Genomic DNA, 24,283 nt, shown 5'->3' with positions numbered 1-24,283 from the left:
TGGCTGCAAGAATTTTTTTTTTGGCAGAGAAACGTCTGTCCATATCAGCATGCGGACTTCCTCAGCAGGAAAGACGTTCATTCTGGGGTGGAGCTTAGACCAAACAGTATTTTTGTCTCTGGTGTCAAGGTGGGGAAATCCCGATGTGGCCCTTTTTTGCCACCGGTCAAAACGCGAAGGTGGAAACATGTTTTCCCTCAGTCCCACCGATGGAGTGTAGGGGTAGATGCCTCCTCCCTTCCGGGGCAGTTCGATCTGGTTTACGCCTTCCCTCTGATTCTCGTGATAGCGAAAACACTGCAGAAGATATGGGCAGAACAAGTCGCTACAATCCTAGTGACTCCCATGTGGCCAGGGAGAAGCTGGTACGGAGCCCTACGGAACATGGCTCAGGAAGTCCCAATACTTCTGCCCCAAAGGGCCAGTCTCCTACTACACCCAGACCTGCACAGAATGAGCTTGCGGCCTGGCTACTGAAGCCGAAATTCTAAAGTGATTCAATCTCTACAGGGCCACTGGCCATTCTAGGCTGAGCGTAACTAACGCCATTTCGGGAAGGCTTGGGAGAAGTTCTCTTCTTGGTGTTCCCCAAGTGCCCAGACCCCTTCCATCCTAATATCGCACAGATCTTAGAGTTTCTTCAAGACTGCTTAGTTCTGGGGCTCACTCCTAGTACACTAAGGGTTCAAGGTGTCAGCTCTTAGTTAATTTTGCGATCAAGATCTGGCAAGCCAACGATGGGTCAAGGCGATTCATGACCTCAGCAACTAGAATTCGTCCCAGACTCCATGGTCAGATTCCCCCTGGGACTTGAACCTAGTTCTCAAAGGCTTGACCAGGGAACTGTTTGAGCCACTGTCTTCCACGACCCTGGGAAAATAACACTAAAAACTGTTTTTGTAACAATCACCACCACAAGGCGCATGGGAGAATTACAGGCCCTTTCAATACAGGATCCATACCTGACCATCACGGAGGATGGCATCATCCTAATGTTTGATCCCTCCTTATGTCTAAGGTAGTCTCGAACCTTCATAGGTTCCAGGACATTATATTGCCTTCCTTCTGTACAAACCCCTCCAACACGAAATAAGTCTCTCACACTCTTGACGTCTGTAGAATAGTTCTCTTCTACCTCCAGCAGACAGAGTTGGAGGATTGACCAAAATTCATTCATCCAAATTTTCTGGTCGGAATGAAAGCAAAGGCGGCAATAAATACAATCGCGAATTGAATCAGGCAAGCGATCAGCCTTACCTACTCATCACAGAACGTTCCTCCTCCTACATCTCTGAAAGCCCACTCTACTCGTTCAGCATCAACATCATGGGCAGAAAGAGGGAACGCATCTTCGGAGCAGATATGCAGAGCCGCCACCTGGTCGTCTGTCCATACATTCACCAGACATTATAAACTAAACTTCAGGGATTTAACATTTGGCAGACATGTTCTGCAGGCTGTCGACCCTCCCTAAGAAATTAGTTGTTGGTATTCCTCCAATATGGCTGTCGTGGAAGGTGACTAGAGAAAATAGAATTAGTCTTGCCGGTAATTCGGTTTCTAGGAACCTTCCACGACAGCACTAATTTCCCTCCCTATCTGATACTCTTATTGGATGATTCCTGCACTTTGGTGGTAACTATACATGCTAGTGTGTCCAGAAAAAACACTGGTGGTAGCAGGAAGGGGAGGTTTATTTAACCTCTTGTGCATTTCCTGTCCCCCATTAGGGCGGGGAGACATCCTCCGATATGGCTGTCGTGAAAGGTTCCTAGAAACCGAATTACCGGTAAGACTAATTCTGTTTTATTCAGTAGGTTTCCTGTCCTGGTGGGTGGATGCCCTCTCTCAGGTGGTGCTGTCGTGGGCTCTGTAAAATCCCATTACAGGTAAGTAACTAAGATTTTTTAATAGGCAATACTTCGAGTCATAGTTGCCTAGCTAGGTTCTTGTTTTATTGAGGAAAGCTTGTGAAATGTGATCTTCCTAATGTACACGGCTGACTTAACATTGGACTTTCTGAACTTTTTTTTCCCCCTTGTGTATGATCCAGCTGGCGTGCACATCACTGCTCAGACAGTCCACAAAGCCTGCGGTTGCTATTATGAATAATAGAAAGTGCTGTCGCCGTTATCTGGACTGTTTATTTGGATTTCAAATATTCTATTGAATGAAGATAAACTCTTATACGGAAAAACCATTTGTCCTTCGATAAGTACATTTGGTTTTCTAAGTATCCAATTTGTGTTTTATTTCTGTGATGGCAAGCAATTTGAAAAAGAAAATGACCTAGTTTCATTAAAGGGTTATTACAATCTAAAAAAAATCTAACCAATGGTGTATGCGTAAAAAATATATAGTAAAATTCTGACAATCTGTCATGCTTGGCACCACCATTATTACCATGCCAGACCTCCTGGAAGACTCCCAGTGCATTGGCAGCGTGGAGAATCTGGCCTCGAGCACAGAACGGAGGTCTTAAATAAGCATTTAAATGCTAAAGCTGTGGAAAAATACCAGGTCAGTCTCCAAGTCTTGCAGTTCACCATTAGAACTAATGTTGTCCGATGGCAGATAAGTATGAACTCGCTTGTGCCAACGTTGGCTATTCACAAATTATGTGCCGTGGATTATCGGATATGCTGTGGACATCTGTTATGGATTAACTGGAATCTGCAGTTTAAGACCACATGCAATGAGTATGGCTTTCATTGCAGGTTTTGGTTTGAATATTGACCGTTTTGACTGCAATTTCTAGTGTTTAAAAAAAAAAAAAAAAAAATTAAAGTATATAAAATTTTAAAAACTTCAGAAAATACCATTCGCAAAGCAGATTTGCTTCATTATTACATGGATGCAGGTTTTACTTGTGTACCAGGGTGAGATCAAATCTTCTGATCTTATCTGAATACCACCTGTAGAAGATTGGAGTGGGTTGGGGAAGTTTTATTCTATCTAGCATCTGAATGATAAAGGGAACCTTTTGCTCAGATCTCGACAGTTAAATTCTCTTGAAGGAATCACAAAAATTGCTTTTAATTAGTTTTTATTCTCTTTAAAGCGAACGTGTCACCAGGTTTGATCAATATGAGATACGAACACCACATTTCAGGCCTGATATATACAGCGTTCGAAGATGGTGTGTGTATATAAGCCCCAATCCGACCTACAAGAAAAAGACCTTTTTATTAAACTCCCCTCTGCGGCGGTCCGGTCCAAGGGATATCTCTGGTCTTGGTCTCTGCACCTCCCTTCTTTTTCGATGCAGTCCTCCTTGTTGCTTTGTGTGGATGATGCATCATCCAAACAGTCTCTCAGGTTTCGCGCTAGCGTACTTCTCTGCCCTAACTAGGGCAGACGAAAGAACAGGAGCGCGATGCCCGGGAATAATGTGTAGATTACGTAGGGACGTGTCATCCACACGAAGCAAGAAGGCTACCTCCACATTTGTGCAAGGAGGAGCAGGATGAGCACTGCCAGAGCCCTGCAAAATGACCTCCAGCAGGCCACAAATGTGCCTGTGTCTGCACAAACGGTTAGAAACTGACTCCATGAGGCTGGTCTGAGTGCCTGACTTCAACAGATGGGGGTTGTGCTCACAGCCCAACACTGTGCAGGACACTTGGCATTTTCCACAGAGCACCTGGATTGGCAAATTCGCCACTGGCGCCCTGTGCTCTTCACAGACGAAAGCTGGTTCACACTGAGCACATGCGACAGACGGGACCGAGTCTGGAGACGCCATGGAGAGCGATCTGCTGCCTGCAACATCCTTCAGCATGACCGGTTTGGCAGTGGATCAGTAATGGTGTCGGGTGGCACTTCATTGGAGGGCCGCACAACCCTGCATGTGCTTGCCAGAGGTAGCCTGACTGCCATCAGGTACAGAGATGAGATCCTCAGACCCCTTGTGAGAACATGTGCTGTTGGCCCTGGGTTCCTCCTAATGCAGGACAATGCCAGACCTCATGTGGCTGGAGTGTCAGCAGTTCCTACAAGATGAAGGCATTGAAGCTATGGACTGACCCGCCCGTTCCACAGACCTGAATCTGAGCACATCTTGGACATCATGTCTCGCTCCATCCACCAACGTCACGTTGCACAGCAGACTGTCCAGGAGTTGGTGGATGCTTTAGTCCAGGTCGGGGAGGAGATCCCTCAGGAGACGATCCGCCACCTCATCGGGAGCATGCCCAGGCTGTGTAGGGAGGTCATACAGGCACGTGTAGACCACACACACTACTGAGCATCTTTTTCTTGTCATGAGGCATTTCTACTGAAGTTGGATCAGCCTGTAATTTCATTTTCCACTTTGATTTTGAGTATCATTCCAAATCCAGACCTTCATATTCATTAATTTACATTGAGAATTGTTTTATTGTTCTGAACACATTCCACTATGCAATAAATAGAAATTTGCAACTGGATTATTTCATTCAGAGATATCTAGGATGTAGTATTTTAGTGCTGCCTTTTTTTTTTTTTTTTTAGCAGTGTATATTAGAAATTCTCCCCAGTGGTAATCACTCAGTGTCTCCAATCAAAGGAGCGCATGAAAAGATGAATATAGATATAAACATTATACCTGTAATACCGCAGGACAATGACTGGTGTCAGAGCCAGAACCGTCCAAGAGACATCCTCCCCCCCCCCCCCCCACCCCAACACGCGTTTCGCCCTAGCTTCTTCCGGGGGCTCGTCTTAGAATGGCTAAACATCCACTGGAAATTGGGAATTGTCTATATGATACATTTGGAGCTGTATATTTACCATCTTGTATATGCACAGCCATTGATGGCCTTTGAACCCCCATTGGACATTCTTGTTTCTCTCCTTTTTGTCGTGTATATTTTATGATTTCTAATGAAAGCTTTTTTTTTATATACTATGGCTCTCTTCTTTGGACTACTTCGTTAGTAAGTCCATTTGTGTCAGTGTATTGTTTGAAGTGCCATATTTGCTGACACTTTACAATCTGGGTATCTCTATTACAATAATGTGTGTGAACAGACAACAGGGGACACGAACGGCGTGTATCTCATTTGCTCTTCCTAGCCTCTTCCTGCTCCATTCTACACAAGAATACCTAATTTCCCCTGTGCTTCCTTGCTGCATCCTCCCATGTGCCAACAGCAACCCACCCCCAACACTGTATCTTCTACCTCAGAAGCAGGAAATCTATAGCTGTCGGTGAGACATCAGAGAGCTTTAAAGGGCTAGTCATTCTTACTAAATCCAAGCATTCTGAAAAAGGTGGCTTGACTGTATAGTATTATTAGTAGTAGTATTATTATTAGTATTAGTATTATTTTTCACGCCCTCGTTTTTCACCTTCTAGAATGGCCATGGATATACAGCTTACCTCAGTGATGTCCTGCTTACATGGAAGCACTTGGTAAAAGATAAACTTGAACTGATTGATAATGGAAGTCCAGCCTTGGAGAATTATGATTCAATCAGGAAAGCGTATGACCAGCTTTTGAAAAACAGCAATTCTTTGGATCTTATTGACTTATATGCAGCTTTTTCCAAGCCGGACTCTTCTACAGAAGTAAACCTCTCTTCTGTGAGTAAATCTACCGACTTCAGATGTACTGATATAAATCTGGTACTGGTTATAGTAATCTGACTGTCTTCCACAGGACCAGTTACAGAACTTTCTCTTTGGTCATCAGTCAGAAGGTACAGACCATAGTCCTGTGCCTGTCTCTACGCCATGTAAAAATATGGATTTGATTAAGGTAATCTGTGAAATTATGCTCAAAATGGAAGGACAAGGATATTTCTGTTCTTGTTTAAAAAAAAAAAAATTCTTATTTTGATTTGCAGGTGAAAGATATTGTCAAAAAAATATTTTATTCCTATTTAAGCCTTTTGGTAAATTCTAAGAATGATCTTGCCCTAGCTCAAGTCCTTAACTGCCCAGAGAGGGGACTTGGTAGAGAAGCTTTCACAGACCTTAAACGTGCGTCAAAGAACAAGCAGATGGCCTTATTTCTGGTAGGTACACTGTGCTTGCGTTTGTTATAAAGCTGTTACACGCTTGACGTGTTTATTTCTAGTAAATGACAGTATAGGAGCCTCTTTTAGCTATTTGGCCGCATTAATCCCGTATTGCACTTCATGATGGTAAAATTTTCTTCGATTTGACTTGCGTTTATTTATGGAAAAGGGGAATTTGGCCAAAATTTTGAAAATGTTGCAGTTTTCAAACTTTTAATTTTTGTGCCCTTAAATCAGAGCTATGTCACACAAAATAGTTAGTAAATTACATTTCCCGCATGTCTACTTTGCATCAGCCCAATTTTGGAAACATAATTTTTTTTTTTTTTTGTTTGTTTTTTTTTGTTAGTAAGTTAGAAGGGTTAAAAGTTGACCAGCGATTTCTAATTATTCCCCACAAAATTTACAAAACCATTTGAACTGAGTTAGGGGTGTCAATATGACAGAAAATACCCCAAAGTGACACCATTCTAAAAACTGCACCCCTCAAGGTACTGAAAACATTCAAGAAGTTTTTTTAACCCTTCAGTGCTTCACGAGAACTAAATTCCTATATGAAAGGAAAAAATGTGCGTTTTTACTTTAAAAAAAAAATTTCTTTGGAACAAAACTTTTTCACAAGGGTACCAGGAGTAAATTTACCGCATAATTTGTTGTGCAATTTCTCCAGAGTGTGCTGATACCTGGTATGTGGGGGAAAGCTACTGTTTAGGTGCATGGCAGAGCTCAGAAGGGAAGGAGCACTGTTTTTTGACATTTTGAATGCAAAATTGACTTGAATCAATGGCGGGTGTCATGTTGTGTTTGGAGACCCCCTGATGTAACTAAACAGTGGAACCCCCACCAATTCTAAATCCGACCCTAATCCCAAACCCTAACTGCAAGAATGGAAAAAAATATATATTTTTATTTTATTACTCTTGTGTAACTAAGAGGGTGACAAAGGGGGGTTTTGATTTACTATTTTTATTATTTTGATCACTGTGATCGGGTCTATCACAGTGATCAAAATGAACCAATAGGAAAAATCTGCTATTGTTGCTGGGTACAGGCCGGCAGATCTCGGCGGGCTCACTGCGCATGCGCCCGCCATTTTCTTCCAGGAAGAAGATGCCAGGGGACAGAGCTGGAGAGTCCAGGGAGGATCGGAGGACTCCATTTCTTTCTTTTTGGTATACTAGATCATATCAGAGGGGAGAGAAAGGAATGGGAAATCGGACTTTTTTTTTTTTTTTTTTTTTTTTTTTTTGCAATCGCCGTTATTTGATGCATAACGGCGATCACAAGACTGGGGATGATAAAAACCGACCCGAATCATGTTCTCCGGGGTCTCAGCTACCCCCGGTAACCGAGACCCCAGAGATTATCGACGCTGGGGTGGGGGCACTATAACCTTATTTCTCAGCTCTGTTAAAAAGCAGCGATTAGGAATAAGTACACTTAACTGTCGCCTTTAAAAGGCGTATCGGTGGTCATTCATGTGGTGCTAAGGCAATGTAGGACTGCATGGGGACAGGCACCCAACTGGTAACACCAGATATTATTTTTGTTCCTAAATTAACAGTGTTAATAACAAAGGAAAGCCACAATGGGAAATTAAATGAGCAGCTTCAGAATTGACGTTTTTATGGGTAAATACAAGCATCTGCTAAAATACAGGCCAGGTGACCTAATGGATCATCTTTAGGAAAAGTGTGACTGCTTCTGATATGACAGTCATAAGCTACATCTCACATTCTGGTGCTCTAAGTTACTATATAGTCAGCAGTTCGTGTTTTATTTCATTACTACAGGTGGCGACCTCCTTCATTAGAGCAGTGGAGCTTGGTGGAAAGGGTTATGCTCCATCTGAAGCTGATCCATTAAGAAAACACATTAAAGGTTTATCACAGTTTGTTCACTTTTTTGATAAATTGGAGGAGATACTCGGAGAAACTCACAGTGCAAGGTAACTTTTGCCCTTTATTATGACCATTTGGTTATATGGTTGCTATCCCTCAAGGGAACCTGTCTTGAGAATGCAGACTTCACCTGTGACTAGTCGCTCAACTTATACAGTCTATTTCAACTTGTTTGCAGCCAAAACAGTGAGACTGATGCACTGGTGAAAAACAACTGAGATGTGGTGAAGGCCTACTCTGTTTTGCTCTGCAAAAACTTATTGTTTCTCTTATTCATTCTCGTCAGGACTATTGTAACTCTCTTCTAATGTCTCCCTCTTACCAAACTCTCCCCTCTCCAATCTGTCTTGAATGCTGCAGCCAGGATCATATTCCTCGCCATTCGTTACACCGATGCCCTCTACCTTGTGTCAGTCCATACACTGGCTACCCATCCACTCCAGGATCCAGTACAAACTTATTACCCTCACCCACAAAGCTCTCCATGGCTCAGCACCACCCTACATCTCCGCCTTCGTCTCAGTCAACCACCTTACCCATGCCCTCCGTTCTGCTGATGACCTGAGGTTAGCATCCTCAATCAGAACCTCCCGCTCCCGTCTCCAAGACTATACACGTGCTGCGCCAATTGTTTGGAATGCACTTCCCAGGTTAATATGATTAGTCCCCAATCCCTACAATTTTAAGCGTGCCCTGAAAACGCATTTATTCAGACTGGCCTACCGCCTCAACACATTAACCTAACTATCCCTGTGTGGCACAGTCAAAAGTTTTACCATAACCAGGTTCCCCACATCATGTTCCCACATGCTTTATGCATCTATTAGCCCTCTGTGTCTGTAATGTTGCACACTTAACATTATGGCTGGTCCAGACAATCAGGGCAATTGTTACCACCCACCTTTCGTGGTTACCTTTTTTCCACATAGACTGTAAGCTTGCGAGCAGGGCCTTAATTTCTCTTGGTATCTGTTATGATCTATGTGATTATAGTTATGCTGTAATGTCTATTGTCTGTACAAGTCCCCTCTGAAATATAAAGTGCTACGGAATAAGTCGGTGCTATAGAAATAATACATTTTATTTTTATTTTATGTATAAAATCATTGCAGGGTCCACTTTTTTTCTTAAAGTGGAAAACCCCCTTTAACAGTCTACTGCTATGTGCAGTAGGGAAGAAAAGAGAGCCTAGAATCCAAATCCATTACAACCGTATAATGTTTTTATTTACCAAATATGACACACATTAGAGATACAGGAAAATTACAAAACCAATAAAATGGGCAATCACGTTTAACCTGATACTAGAGAAATAAGCGGACAGCCTGTGATGGGCATGTGCAGCCAAAAGAACAGATACCACAGATTTATAATATAGTCACAATGACCGTAAAACAAGGGGAGGGCATAGGGAGTAGTCACTGTACCAGCCACAAAACAGTGAATGAATCTATTATGCAGGAGTCACTAAAAGAACAACCCCAAAGTAATGTTATGTATTATATAGTACATAGACATATCAGTGCCAATGACTGGTAAATTAAATATGCATCACCCAATTTGTTTTAATGCTGAATGAGTGGAAACCTCAGACATATGCCATGTCAGTGTGCCATAAATCATGCAGTAAACGTCAAAGTAAGCTCACAATGAGCTGGTTAAACATACCCATCATGTCTCGGTATATGAAGGCGTCATTGGGGCACATAAGCTGACGCCTTCATATACCGAGACATGATGGGTATGTTTAACCAGCTCATTGTGAGCTTACTTTGACGTTTACTGCATGATTTATGGCACACTGACATGGCATATGTCTGAGGTTTCCACTCATTCAGCATTAAAACAAATTGGGTGATGCATATTTAATTTACCAGTCATTGGCACTGATATGTCTTTGTACTATATAATACATAACATTACTTTGGGGTTGTTCTTTTAGTGACTCCTGCATAATAGATTCATTCACTGTTTTGTGGCTGGTACAGTGACTACTCCCTATGCCCTCCCCTTGTTTTACGGTCATTGTGACTATATTATAAATCTGTGGTATCTGTTCTTTTGGCTGCACATGCCCATCACAGGCTGTCCGCTTATTTCTCTAGTATCAGGTTAAACGTGATTGCCCATTTTATTGGTTTTGTAATTTTCCTGTATCTCTAATGTGTGTCATATTTGGTAAATAAAAACATTATACGGTTGTAATGGATTTGGATTCTAGGCTCTCTTTTCTTCCATATCATTGAGAATCGTCTCCATGTTAATAGATTTAATGAGGCACCATTTATGTATTTTACTAATAATGTCATAAGGATGTTTCTTTGGAGTATTTTTCATATGCTATGTGCAGTAGCTTGCAAAAGTATTCACCCTTTTGGCTTTTCATCCATTTTGTTACATTACAACCTGTTTACAAAAATATTTAATCTGATTTGTGTGTGGTTCATCACTAACTAGTCTGAGTTGGTGGAGTGAGAAACATATAGGCATAAATTACGTTTATGGAATAAAAAAACTAAAAATTGACATGTATTCACCCCTTTTGCGATGACGCCCCTACGCAAAAGGAGGCTCTACAAAGTACTAACTCTAGGGGGGTGAATAGTTATGCCCACTGAAGTTTTCCGCAATTTTGTCCTATTTTTGGTTTTGTCATTGTGACACCAACAACAAATTTCAGTTGTAGGCATGTACATTACATGAACTGATGCAAATCCTCAACAAAAACAGTGAAATTTCAGCTTGTGAGGTACCAATATATGGAAAATGCCAAAACTGAATACTTTCGCAAGCTACTGTATCTGTCCTTAAATTCTTGCTGACTTAAAAGTTGTATTGTTAGGGAACGGATGGGAATATGATTGCTACATTAGTACTTGTACTTTGGTTATGTTTGTAGTCTTATCATGGAAACCTAGGTGTACATAAGGACCGATGGAGATTCAAGCAATAGATTTTTTCCTATCACCCATAACAGCACCAACGAAAGGGGATCTGCCGTTCAAGATCAGGAAAACTTTAAGATACAAAGGGCGGCTCTTTCCGCATCGGTGGTTTTCTGTCCTTGACGGACGGAGCCTTTCCCTGCTTGGCGGCAGCATCGCAAGAAGAACAAGTTCCCAGGCCTGGGCCGGTCGGTGGCGACAGGTCACGATCTCTGCTTTGGCTGGCGCCAGTGGTACTGGAAGCGCTGCCGGGGGGGCAATGGGGTCTCAGCCGTCGGTCATGCAAGAGTTTGCGGCGCCATCGCCGCATGGTTAGCTGGCAGCTCTGCGTCCCGGCACAGTTTGAGCGCGGCTGGAAACATGAAGTCTCACTGTGATGATGCAGCCAGGACCTTTCGCCCGAGAAACAATTTGGGGGTGGGTCCTGGAAGCTACCGAAGATCCCGGCAGGTTCCCTGGCATAATTTGTAATGGTGGATCGACTGCCTTGCAGGGGCATTGGTGCAGCAATGGAGGTACAATAGCCCTCTCCACAGCAGCAGCAGAGCCCAAGTCCTTTTGGAAGTGCATTAGTCCTTTTGGAAGGGCATTGACCTGCAGGGTTGATTGCTGCTGAAGGGGGAAAAAAATCTCTTTAAATCTTCGGCCTTAGTGAGTGTGAATGAGCTTTTTGTGACCGGATCACTTGTGCGAACGGTGGTTAAGTGTGTGTGACTTATGATTTAGTGACCTTGGATTCAGGGAGTTTCCAAGGGAGGAATTACTGTTTTGTATTTTATTAATACTTTGCATTTCTTTTTACTTAACATTTCTGTCTGGTGCAATCCCCATTAGGAAGTGAGCTCCATTATTGGCAATGCCGTCCAGTGTACATCTTGCCACATGTATGCAATCCTTGAGCAGCCGGTCGAGGGTGCATTCTGCTGTGCAAGATGAGCACGTTGTGCATTTGGAAGCCCAGGTACTTGATCTAAATGTGCAGCTGGCAACACTGAGATCCATAGACAATATGGAAAGGAGTCTTCTGCTCACTGAGCAGACTCAATGGGATAGATGTGGAGGAGGATGGTAGTAAGGAACGGCATGACAGTGAGGCAGCTAGCTGGGTGACATTTAGAAGGCAGGGTAGAGTGAAGAGTGCCAGGGACTCTAGTCCTGATCTGACACACACCAATAAGTTTTTAAGTTGGCAGATGAGGGGGGTTGTCTGTATAGGGGTAGCACTGCTGCAGTAAGGCATGTCCTCTAAAAGCCGGAGGAGTTCCTGCTCCAGTAAGGGGGGAAATAGGAGAGCAGGGCAGGCCAGACAGGTGCTGGTAGTGGGAGACTCAATTATTAGGGCAATCTATCACAAAGACAGGGATCATTGAACAGTGTGCTGCCTACCTGGCGCTCGAGTCCGACACATCACTGATCAGGTTGACAGATTATTGGGAGGGGCTGGTGAGGATCCAGCGGTCTTGGTGCACATTAGCACAAATGACAAAGTTTGAGGTAGGTGGAAGGTCCTTTTAAAGATGATTTCAGGGAATTGGGCCACAAGCTTAATGCAAGGACCTCCAAGGTGGTATTCTCTGAAATACTCACTGTACCATGTGCCACGCCAGAGAGGCAGTGGGAGATTAGGGAGATATATAGGGGTAAAATTCCTGAGCCACTTATTTAAGTCACTAGTGCAACCACACTTAGAATACTGTGTACAGTTCGGGTCTCCGGTGTATGAGAAACAGACATAGCTGAACTAGAGCTGGTGCAGAGAAGAGCGACCAAGGTTATTGGAGAACTGGGGGGGTCTGCAATACAAAGACAGGTTATTACATTATTTAGTTTGGAGAAACGAAGGCTTAGGGGTGATCTTACTATAATGTATAAATATGAGGGGACAATACAAAGACCTTTCTAATGATCTTTTTACTCTTAGACCTGTGACTGGGACAAGGGGGCATCCTCTACGTCTGGAGGAAAGAAGGTTTAATCATAACACTGGGGAACAATTTGAAAAAAAATTTCTGTTGAGTTAGGTTTTTGAGCTGATTTATACTAAAATTGGCATGCTGATTCCAAAAATGTAGTCAGTTTTTTTTCTATCACGTCAAGTTTTTCCTCCTCAACTTACCTGCCATAGAAGCACAATTGCACGGATTTCTGTAATAAGACTTGTTATCTGAGTACAATTCGACTCATATAGAGCTACGTGGCAACTTGTAAGAGTAGTCACAACTGAGACAGTGTGGTGAGAGGTGTGTACAGCTCCCAATACGTCATAATTATCAATCTTTACACAAAAAATGTATCCTAGTAGGAATAAATAGGATTTGTGATAGCTTTTCTCTTTACATTGGGCGCTTAGTTGTAATTTATATATCTTTTATGATTTTTTTTCTTTGTTAGTTTTCAAAGCTTGTAACTTTCCATCTCAGTGTTTTATTTACTTATGTACATATTTCCTTTGTTTCACATCATGTCTGCTCCTTCTTCCTCTCGTCGTAAATGCCTAAACAACCCTGACTCCTTCTGCTATATTTGTGGTGTTTTCACCATTCCAGTTCAAAGGGCAAACATCAGTGCATTTGTCAAACAAGCATATTTTGCATATTTTAAAGTAAAACTCGGTGATCAAGATAAGCCATGGGCCCCTCACATAGTGTGCAAGCAGTGTGTCGAGAGTTTACAGATGTGGACCAAAGGAACACGTGAAAAGTTGGCATTTGGTATCCCCATGGTGTGGAGAGAGCAAAAAAGTCATTCCACAGACTGTTACTTCTGTTTAGTGAAAACATCAGGATTTAACAGGAAAAATAAAAGTAAAATAGAATATCCAAAACTACCGTCAGCTATCAGACCAATGCCTCATTCAGCTGAAATTCCAGTGCCAGTTTTCGAACAGCTACCATCTCTAGAAGTTCTGAGTGATGTTGATGAACACAGTGACAGCAATGATGCAGAATTTGAAAGTCACAAGGATTCAGTTCGTAAGGGATTTGATCAGCACGAGTTAAATGATTTAGCACGTGAATTGGGCTTATCAAAAAAAGCTTCAGAATTACTAGCATCAAGGCTGAATGAGAAAGTTACTTGAACAAGGAGCGAAGGTATCATACTTTCGTACTAGAGAAAGTACATTTTTGCACTACTTTCGGTGTGACAGAGGTTTTGTGTTTTGCCATAATCCTGGTTTACTACAAGAATTAGGGCTTTCAATGTACAATCCAAATGAATGGCGACTGTTTATTGATAGCTCAAAGCGGAGTCTTAAGTGTGTCCTTCTACACAATGGCAATTTATTTGGTACAGTCCCTATTGGGCATTCTGTCTCTCTTCGTGAAGAACATGGAAATGTAAAGAGTTATTGAGTTATTGAAATATGACACACACAATTGGATCATCTGTGTTGACCTTAAAATGGTTTGCTTCCTTCTTGGTCAGCAACGTGGGTACACAAAGTATCCCTGCTTTCTCTGTATGTGGGATAGCAGAGCTCGAGAAAAGCATTGGGTTGAGTCGAATTGGCCTCCAAGATCTGGTCTTAAACCTGGAGATCCTAACATTCTACATCAGCCACTTGTTGACAGGAAGAATATACTATTCCCACCTCTGCACATAAAACTAGGTCTCATGAAGCAATCTGTAAAAGCATTGCCAACTGACGGCGACTGTTTTAAGTACATCATGTTGGCACTTCCTCGACTGTCCATTGAAAAAATCAAGGCTGGTGTGTTTTGATGGTCCACAAATTCGACAGCTCATCAAAGATGAACATTTCACCGGGACTATGTCAGATCTTGAGAAGAATGCTTGGTTATCATTCAAAGACGTCGTCAAGAACTTTCTTGGAAATACACGTGCAAGTAATTACAAAGAAATTGTTCAGAAACTATTGGAGAGCTACAAAGCGCTTGGTTGCAACATGAGTATTAAACTACATTTTCTGCATTGCCATCTTGCCAACTTTCTGGAAAATCTTGGTGCTGTTAGCGATGAGCAAGGTGAACGATTTCACCAAGATTTGAAGGTTATGGAAGACCGTTACCAGGGTAGATGGGATGTACATATGATGGCTGACTATTGCTGGAGCATCAAACGTGATTGTCCTCAAGTTAAACACTCCAGAAAAACCTATAAATGTACATTTTTACCTTAAATACTTGTGTGTGTGTGTATGTATGTGTGTGTGTGTATATATATATATATATATATATATATATATATATATATATATATATACACACACATACACTCACTGGCCACTTTATTAGGTACACCATGCTAGTAACGGGTTGGACCCCCTTTTGCCTTCAGAACTGCCTCAATTCTTCGTGGCAGAGATTCAACAAGGTGCTGGAAGCATTCCTCAGAGATTTTGGACCATATTGACATGATGGCATCACACAGTTGGCGCAGATTTGTCGGCTGCACATCCCTGATGCGAATCTCCCGTTCCACCACATCCCAAAGATGCTCTATTGGATTGAGATCTGGTGACTGAGGAGGCCATTTGAGTACAGTGAACTCATTGTCATGTTCAAGAAACCAATCTGAGATGATTCGAGCTTTATGACATGGCGCATTATCCTGCTGAAAGTAGCCATCAGATGTTGGGTACATTGTGGTCATAAAGGGATGGACATGGTCAGCAACAATACTCAGGTAGGCTGTGGCGTTGCAACGATGCTCAATTGGTACCAAGGGGCCCAAAGAGTGCCAAGAAAAAATTCCCCACACCATGACACCACCACCACCAGTCTGAACCGTTGATACAAGGCAGGATGGATCCATGCTTTCATGTTGTTTACGCCAAATTCTGACCCTACCATCCGAATGTCGCAGCAGAAATCGAGACTCATCAGACCAGGCAACGTTTTTCCAATCTTCTACTGTCCAATTTCGATGAGCTTGTGCAAATTGTAGCCTCAGTTTCCTGTTCTTAGCTGAGAGGAGTGGTACCCGGTGTGGTCTTCTGCTGCTGTAGCCCATCTGCCTCAAAGTTCGACGCACTGTGCGTTCAGAGATGCTCTTCTGCCTACCTTGGTTGTAACGGGTGGCAATTTGAGTCACTGTTGCCTTTCTATCAGCTCGAACCAGTCTGCCCATTCTGCTCTGACCTCTGGCATCAACAAGGCATTTCCGGCCACAGAACTGCCGCTCACTGGATTTTTTTTCTTTTTCGGACCATTCTCTGTAAACCCTAGAGATGGTTGTGCGTGAAAATCCCAGTAGATCAGCAGTTTCTGAAATACTCAGACCAGCCCTTCTGGCACCAACAATCATGCCACGTTCAAAGGCACTCAAATCACCTTTCTTCCCCATACTGATGCTCGGTTTGAACTGCAGGAGATTGTCTTGACCATGTCTACATGCCTAAATGCACTGAGTTGCCGCCATGTGATTGGCTGATTAGAAATTAAGTCTTAACACACAGTTGGACAGGTGTACCTAATAAAGTGGCCAGTGAGTGTGTGTGTGTATATATATATATATATATATATATATATATATATATATATATATATATATATATATATATATATATATATATATATATATATATATATATATATATTTCTCCTTTGTAAAAAACATGATGGTGTTAAAAAACATTTTGTCATGCCTATTTCTTATATATTTCATTTTTTGTTCATATTTGTACTATTTAAAAAAAAAAAAAAACTTTTTAGGTACAGTAGTTTACATATTTTTGAGAAGACAAAAATCCTATAGTTCAAAAACTTGGCGTGATAGAGAAAAACTGAGATCATTTCTGGATTCAGCATCCAAAAATTAAGAACAGTTGTCTGACCTAACTCCTAAAAAAATTGCGTTCCCCAGTGTAATCATAGACACAGAATCTTTACTGTAAGAGCAGTGAGACTATGGAACTCTGACGTATAATGTTGAAATGAGTGATTCACTACTAAAATTTAAGAAGGGCCTGGATGCTTTTCTTGAAAAGTATAATGTTACAGGATATATATACTAGATTCCTTGATGGGGCATTGATCCAGGGAACTAGTCTGATTGCCGTATGTGGAGTCTGGAAGGAATTTTTTTTTCCCCCAATTGTAGAGCTTTGGGTTTGCTGCATGGGGGTTTTTTTTTTTTTTTTTTTTTTTTTTCTCCTTTTGGATCAACATGTTTGGCTACTGGTTGAACTAGATGGACTTAGACTCCCTTCAACCTTAAATACTATGTAACTATATGGGGAGCCAGAGCAGCTGCAGTATCGCCGGCCTCACCAAGATGGGAATTTTGGACGCTCCAGTGGGGCACGCAGGTCCAAGGACTCCAGGACAAGTCGACGCAGCTCTAGCAGGATGGAAGATTCCGCGGTCCCTAAGGGAGACCTTTCGGACGACGTTTTGGTACCCTTCAATTTCTGAGTGAGCTATGAGAGTGCCATTTTAATAATGCTAATCTCTCTCCCTCTCTCCTTCTGTCTTGCTTTCTGGGTAGGAGCCCCCTAGAAAGAGTGCAGGGAAGTCGAAGTACAGAGCCTGAAGGACATAGCCACCATCTTAGAAAACTTAGGGTTGTATTTGAACCTGGAAAAGTCAAGATTGCACCCACAAAAGACACAAATCTTTTTAGGACTCCTACTAGACGCTGGCCAGCAGGAATGTTGTCAGCCAGAGCAAAAGATAGAAAATTGTTCAGTCTCCTCTCCATGTCAATACAAAATCCAGTGATGTCCCTCAGAAGTGCTGTGTCCCTCCTGGGCTCCCTGATCTCATATATTCCAGCAGTGAATTGGGCCCAGATCCACTCAAGAGAGTTGCAGGAGTTTGTCCTGGAAAGCCAACTTTCATTGCAGGGGGTATCTGGAAGGTACACTGACGCTACCTCGGAAGGTTATACATTCACTCCGCTGGTGGTTGGGCATAAGATCCCTTCGGGATGGGGTCCCGTGGTTTCCTCGCGTCACCAGTATAGTTACCACAGACTTCAGTCCCAGGGGGAGGGGAGCACATCTGGACAACCATCTTGTTCAGGGAACATGGTCAGCAGTAGAAAGGAAGGCCTCCTCAAATATGTTGGAGCTTTCGGCTGTAGAAAATGCGTTGCAAAATCTCCTACCATTCCTGTGAGGCCATCATATGAAAATATTGTTTGACAACCAGGTCACTGTGGCTTACCTAAATCATCAGGGGGGCACACGGTCCCATTCCCTAATGTGTAACCAAGTGAATTTTCAGCCTTGCGGAGAGGAACATCTTGTCACTGTCTGCACTCCACATCAGGGGAAAGGACAATGTAACAGCTGAAATTTTTTTTTTTTTTTTTTTTTTTGATCTGCAGGCCACTTCGGCAGGGCGAATGGTCCCTCAAAACAACAATATTCAAACGTTTGGTGGACATGTGGGGAAATCAGAAATCGACCTTTTTGCCACTCGACAGAACAGCAAAGAACACCAAAGTGAAAAAGTTCTATTTCCTGAATGAGAGAAAATCCCCAGGCAGTGGACGCCTTCTGAATCAAATGGGGGTTCTCACTATCTTTGTTTATTTCTATATACTGTATATGCACAGTATCACAATATACTCCAAAAACGAAAAAAGGTCTGTATTAGGCCTCTTACCGGAAAAAAAACTGTACCGAAGATGTCAGTGTGTACATGTGGCACACGTGTGCTGCATCAGTACCACATGGACGGCCGCAGGGGAAGTAGCGCTACAGTAAGTGCTGTTCCCCTGCATGTGGTGCTGAACTCAGCTGTCCTTCTTCCCTGCTCTGCTGGCAACAGCTTGAGCAGGGAAGAATGAATTAAAATAAACAGATGTAACCAACATCAGCAAAACTATACAGGTGCAGGCTGCTATTCTGACTGGTAAGGGGCCATTAATATGCCCCCCCCAGCCTAAAAACAGCAGCCTGCAGCTGCCCAGAATAGGCGCATCTATTAAATGCACCTATTCTGGAGCTTTGTCAGGTTCAGCCCACTGCCCTGTAGTGGTGGGAAATGGGGTTAATGTCACCTTGCTTTTGTAAGATGACATTAAGCCCAGCTTAGTAATAGGGAGGTGTCAATTAGACACTGATCCATTACTAATCCTATAGTAAATAAAGGGTTAATTAAACACACATTACGAATAAAGTATTTTAATGACAGAATACACCACACATTTTTTCCATCTTTATTAGACTGCTAATTACTCCATTTTGAAGCCATTGATCACCTGTAAAAAAAAAAAAAAAAACACAAGCCAACAATATAACATACCTGTCCGGCGCTCAGTCAAGTCCCACGGCGTAAATCCATCTCTGGGGGTTAATACGTTTACAGGCAGAGCGGTGCTAATGCGACCGCTCGGGCTGTAAACTACTGGTTAATGAATGGAAGCAGCGAGCACAGGCTCTGACGTCACAGCTAGTCACTGATTATGAACTTGTTTTCTTAGCATTATCTGAGGTCTGCAGGCAGTGCATTTTTTTTGTTTTGTATGGTTTTTTTGACCATTCTCATTTTCTGAAAAAAAATACAAAATTTAGTGCTTGGAAATTCAAAGACATGTCAGTAGTTTATAGAATAAAAGAGCAACTTACATTTTACACAAATACACCTATAAAGAGGGATATAGTGTGTAGTGACCACTGTGTCTAAGGGGCGCTGTGTGGATGTCCTAGCTAGGAAAGAGGATGAATGTCAGAATACTGAATGACTGTTGTGTATCTCAAGGTGGGTGGCCTTGAGAAGGAGACTTTTGTGTGTGTTGATCAGCAGTGATACTGCTGAGGCGCGGTTTCAATGTGTCCGGGAGAAGTCTCCAGGTAGCTGGGAAGATGGGCGGCACTAGTTGCCTACAAATCCACCCAGGGGTGTGGTTAAGAGCGATAGTGTGAGAATGGTTCAAGGACCTGTGATGAGGTCATAGCCATGTGACCTGGTGGGCGTGGCTATGGACCATATAAGGTGTCCAGGGTAGGTCACATGGGTGAATGCAGGGACCTGGTTGGTCCGTTTTGGAAGACCCCCGTCTTCCTGACAGCAAGGAACGCTGTGTTGAATGGCTGCACATGCCTGATTCCCTGGAGGGAATGGATGTCTGCAGCATGATGAGGTGAAGCAGTCATGAGGAAACCCTGACCTGGGTGAGATAACTGAGGCTGAAGAGCCTGTGTATGCCTAACCTGTGTGACCACAGGGGTTATAGAGCTGAACTCGGTCATGGACGCTATGCTGATGTGATGAACTTTGTTACTGCTTTGGGTTTATGATGGTGAATAAACCGCATGGACTGTAATTGTTTTATGGAAAACCCGTGCCGGATCTGGCTTTGTGGCTGCTAAGCGAGTGTCCCCTACTTGAATAACAGCGCTACCTTACAATTGGTGGAGAATGCTATGGGCAATGTTGTAGCCTTGTTGCTAGGAGCAACGGAAGATGACTGCAAAGTTTCGGTTGCTAAGGGCAACGGTTTCCAAATCAAATGGTGCAGTGCTGGCAACGCTGAGCCGGTCAGTGGAAAAGACTTATAGGACACCTCTGCGGTAGAGGGGTCCAAGAACCTGCGCGGCCAGCAGGTGACTGTCGTGAAAGCCGTGTGAAATGCTGACCGGCGTCAGAGACTGGTGATTGCTAGGGTGCCTCTGCTGATTGGAGGTACCCGAGGACCTGTGTGGCCGACACAGGTAACGGACAGGTGTTCGTGTTGTACTGACCTGGGTCAGTGGGGAAGACTGTACCTGGAGGGTTCAGTGAGCAAACGTAATGGAGGGTCAGTGTTGGGAGATTCTAGAAGAATTGGATCCCTGGAGCACGTGGTGTGACCTTGGACCTGGTGAGGCATGAGTGTTGGGCAGTCTCAGGAGGAGATGGGTGTCCTGAAGAGCATCCGCTGAGCCCCCTGGACCTGGTGAGGCCGGCGTGTTGGGAAACCCTGGGAGGAGGGCCTGCTCCCTGAATAGCACCCGGTGCGCCCTATGTGTTGGACGGTCTCAGGCGGAGACGGAATGTCCTGAATAGCACAGACAGGACATGTGAGTTTTGTGTGGTGTTTTTTTTTTTTTTTTTTTTTTTTTTTTTTAAACTCAGCCTGCGGTGGCTCAGTGGGAGACAAGAAGGGGACAAGCGGCTTCCGGTAACTTGGCGGGGTTACGAAGGTGACACCAGCAGCTGTGTGAGAACGGCAGCCGGTGGTGTCGAAGATCGGTGATAGCAGGAGCTGTGGTGGTGCCAACAAGGACTTGTGTGGTATCGTAAGAGACATAAACTGTGTTGTGTGAACTGTGGTCTGAGAAGACCGGTATAACGGACATGGAGAAATCCCAAAATGGGGCGGTGGCCCAATTCGGGGTGGTAGCCCAAAACGGGGTGGAGTCCCAGAGGGGGGCGGTGACCCAAATTGGGGTGGTAGTCCAGAAAGGGGCCGGTGTGGCCAAAGAGGAACCGCAGTGTTCATGTATGTTTCCAGAATGTGGGATATTCTTTCCAGATGATGACTGGCCGCAAGTGTGTACCGTGATGCTTCACCGGGAAGGAATCTCGGGATGGTTGGACTCAGTCAGGTGACTCTGACAGGAACTCCTCTCACTTTCTGTTTGACGGAGAAAATGGTCCAGGTTCGCTGTAAACATGGGGTCACGGTGAACTATGCGCTAGACAGAGTAACGTTTGAGGGGTTCGGAGGCAGTGAGTGCCAAGGTGGCAGTATACCACCAGACTTAGTGTATGCCTTGGTGGGGCCGGGACTTTCAGGTTTGACATATGCCAGGAGGTTGGAGACGTTCCTACTGTTGGGCTAACCGATATTAAGACACTGACTGCTCCTGAAGTGGAGAGGTCAGAGGTAGGAGTGACCGGGAAAAGGGGTACATCTGCCCGACTGACGTTGACCTGGTTGACAAGACAGCTGGAGTATTGGAACGGTTAATGGGTAACTGGAGGGATTGCTCGGCAGGTCAGGGTGACGCAGACTCTGGGGGTGACTGTGGCTCTGAGAGAGAAAGGGAGCACAGAATATAAGGGCTAGAGAAGGAAGTCTCTGAGCTCAGAGGTCACCTGTCAACGTGGCAAGACGTGAACAAGATCCTTAGGGAAGAGATGGAAGAACATATGAAACGGGAAAGAGTCCTGAGACAAATGACCGAGCACAGGGTCGTGGAGCTCAAAAAAACTGTAAGAGGTCTTCTGTGGGAGAAGAGCTTGGATGAAGATGTACAGTGGCCGGGCCCGAGTGACAAGACTGAACTGCCAGTACCAATCGTGGCAAAGGGTCATGAAGAGATGAAAATCTTGTGAAGTTGGTGAGCAACGAACTGAAGAAGACAGTCACCCGGTCGGGTCAACGGTAGTGAGGGAAGTGTCCGTGGTAAAGCCAGAGTCTTCTGTTCGGGAAGAGAGAAACCACGACTAGAGTTGAGCGACTTTGGTCGGATCGGGTTTCGTGAAACCCGAATGAAGCAAAATTTGTTTCGGATGAAACTGGTCCGACTAGGGCAAAAAGTCGGCGTTTCGTCTGAAACCCGAGCCCAATGCAAGTCTATGGGGAATAAAAGTCGGCATTGACCGGATGAATATCATCCGGTAGGTGGTTAGGTGGGTAAGTGGGTAGGTGGTTGGCTCCGTGGTAAGCCTGAGAAACTTTCGGATGCTATTGGAGTATCGAGTGGGGTACCTGCAAGAGATTGAGCAGTTAAGGCTGGACCGTCGACGGATCAATAAAGAGGTACGGAATACCAGGTGGTAGCCGCCTTCAACCCAAGATGTAAGGACCCGAAGGGTTCCTCCAAGAAGTGACATGGCAGATGGCCGAAGAATGTCAACAAGTGGTAGTTCGACTGGCACGACGAAGTTGAAAGACCGTAGTTCCTGTGAGACACTGAATGAGTCAGACTCAGGCTTAACTAAGACTTGTGACCGCACTGACTGGAGGAGCTGGTCGGGGAATGGAACAGACAGGGAGAGGAATGTGATGACTAAACGGTGTCTGACGCAGACAGACCGTGACTGGAGGGTCAAAGATCAGGGCCGATATTCTGACCGCTGGGGGCGGGGGAGGCCTAACGTAGGAATGAGGCCGTATGACAGATGGAGATGGTTCTCTCGACCTGTGGGGCAAGGTGTAATGAGTGCTAGGTCTCGAGATCCTGGTGTAAAGGTGTGTGTTCAACCCCACAAGTTTCAACAGAAGGGGGAGGTATGTGGTGTAGTGACCACTGTCCCTGCTAGTGGGCGCTGTGTGGATGTCCTAGGAGAGAGGATGAATGGCAGAATACTGAATGACCGTTGTGTATCTCAAGGTGGGTGGCCTTGAGATGGAGACTTTTGTGTATGTTGATCAGCAGTGATACTGCTGAGGTGCTGTTTCAATGTGTCCGGGAGAAGTCTCCAGGTAGCTGGGAAGACGGGCGGAACTAGTTAACTACAAATCCACCCAGGGGTGTGGTTAAGAACGATATTGTAAAGAGTGTGAGAATGGTTCAAGGACCTTTGATGAGGTCATAGCTATTTGACCTGGTGGGCGTGGCTACAGACCATATAAGGTGTTCAGGGTAGGTCATATGGGTGAATGCAGGGACCTGTTTGGTCTGTTTTGGAAGGCCCCATCTGGGAGAGAGATGGGGGCTGTCTTCCTGACAGCAAGGAATGCTGTGTTGAATGGCTGCACGTGCCTGATGATTCCATGGAGGGAATGGACTTCTGCAGCATGAGGTGAAGCAGTCATGAAGAAACCCTGACGTGGGTGAGAACTGAGGCTGAAGAGCCTGTGTATGCCTAACCTGTGTGACCACAGGGGTTACAGAGCTGAACTGTCATGGACGCTAGGCTGATGTGATGAACTTTGTTACTGCTGTGGGTTTATGATGCTGAATAAACCGCATGGACTATAATTGTTTTATGGAAAACCCGTGTTGGATCTGGTTTTGTGGCTGCTAAGCGAGTGTCCCCTACTTGAATAACAGCGCAACCTTGCTATATTATATTAGTTACTGTCTGCAATACTTATCCGATGTTTTAGGGATTTCTCTTCTCTATTTTTGAGCTCTGATATCCTCCCACTTAAAGTTACTCTAAGGCTATGTGCACACGTAGCGATTCTGAAGCAGAATAAACCTGAGCAGAATCGCACACCCTGCTCCCAGGAAAATGCATACGTTTTTGACGCGCTTTTGTATGGGTTTGTCAAGCGTTTTTGCATGCGTTTTCCTAAGCATTTTTGCCCATATAATTGATGGTATGTGGAATCGCATGTGATTCCGCAAAATTAATGAACATGCTGCGTTTTTAATTGCTAAGCGTTTCCGCAGCGGTTTAAAACGCACCATTGTCACATGTGCGTTTTTCATTAAAAATCAATTGGATGCTTTTCTTAAGCGTTTCTGCAGCAGAATCGCTTGTCAAAAAGCGCTGCAGAAACGCTTAAATGCTACGTGGGCACACAGCCTAAGGCTGTTTTTACACTTTTTTTTTTTTTTTTTTTCAGGCCGCTTTTGCGGCT

The 24,283-nt window shown here is 44.0% G+C and overlaps 1 protein-coding gene across 2 annotated transcripts in view; it reads left to right on the top strand.

Moving 5' to 3' along the window:
- The window catches only part of PARPBP (PARP1 binding protein), a 115,422-nt gene that overhangs the window by 45,045 nt on the left and 46,094 nt on the right, over positions 1–24,283 (top strand). For both annotated transcript variants that reach the window (XM_073575167.1, XM_073575166.1), the window contains exons 3-6: positions 5,339–5,566; positions 5,643–5,741; positions 5,830–6,000; positions 7,797–7,951. In XM_073575167.1, the coding sequence (XP_073431268.1) occupies positions 5,339–5,566; positions 5,643–5,741; positions 5,830–6,000; positions 7,797–7,951 (653 nt within the window). The remainder of the gene's footprint in view (positions 1–5,338; positions 5,567–5,642; positions 5,742–5,829; positions 6,001–7,796; positions 7,952–24,283) is intronic.

This window comes from Dendrobates tinctorius, unplaced genomic scaffold (assembly GCF_039654945.1).
Source record: "Dendrobates tinctorius isolate UK_male_01 unplaced genomic scaffold, ASM3965494v1 ptg000043l, whole genome shotgun sequence".
In the NCBI taxonomy this organism is placed as follows: domain Eukaryota; kingdom Metazoa; phylum Chordata; class Amphibia; order Anura; family Dendrobatidae; genus Dendrobates; species Dendrobates tinctorius.
Note: the sequence above shows the minus strand (reverse complement) of the source record. Positions and strands in the feature narration are given on the sequence as shown.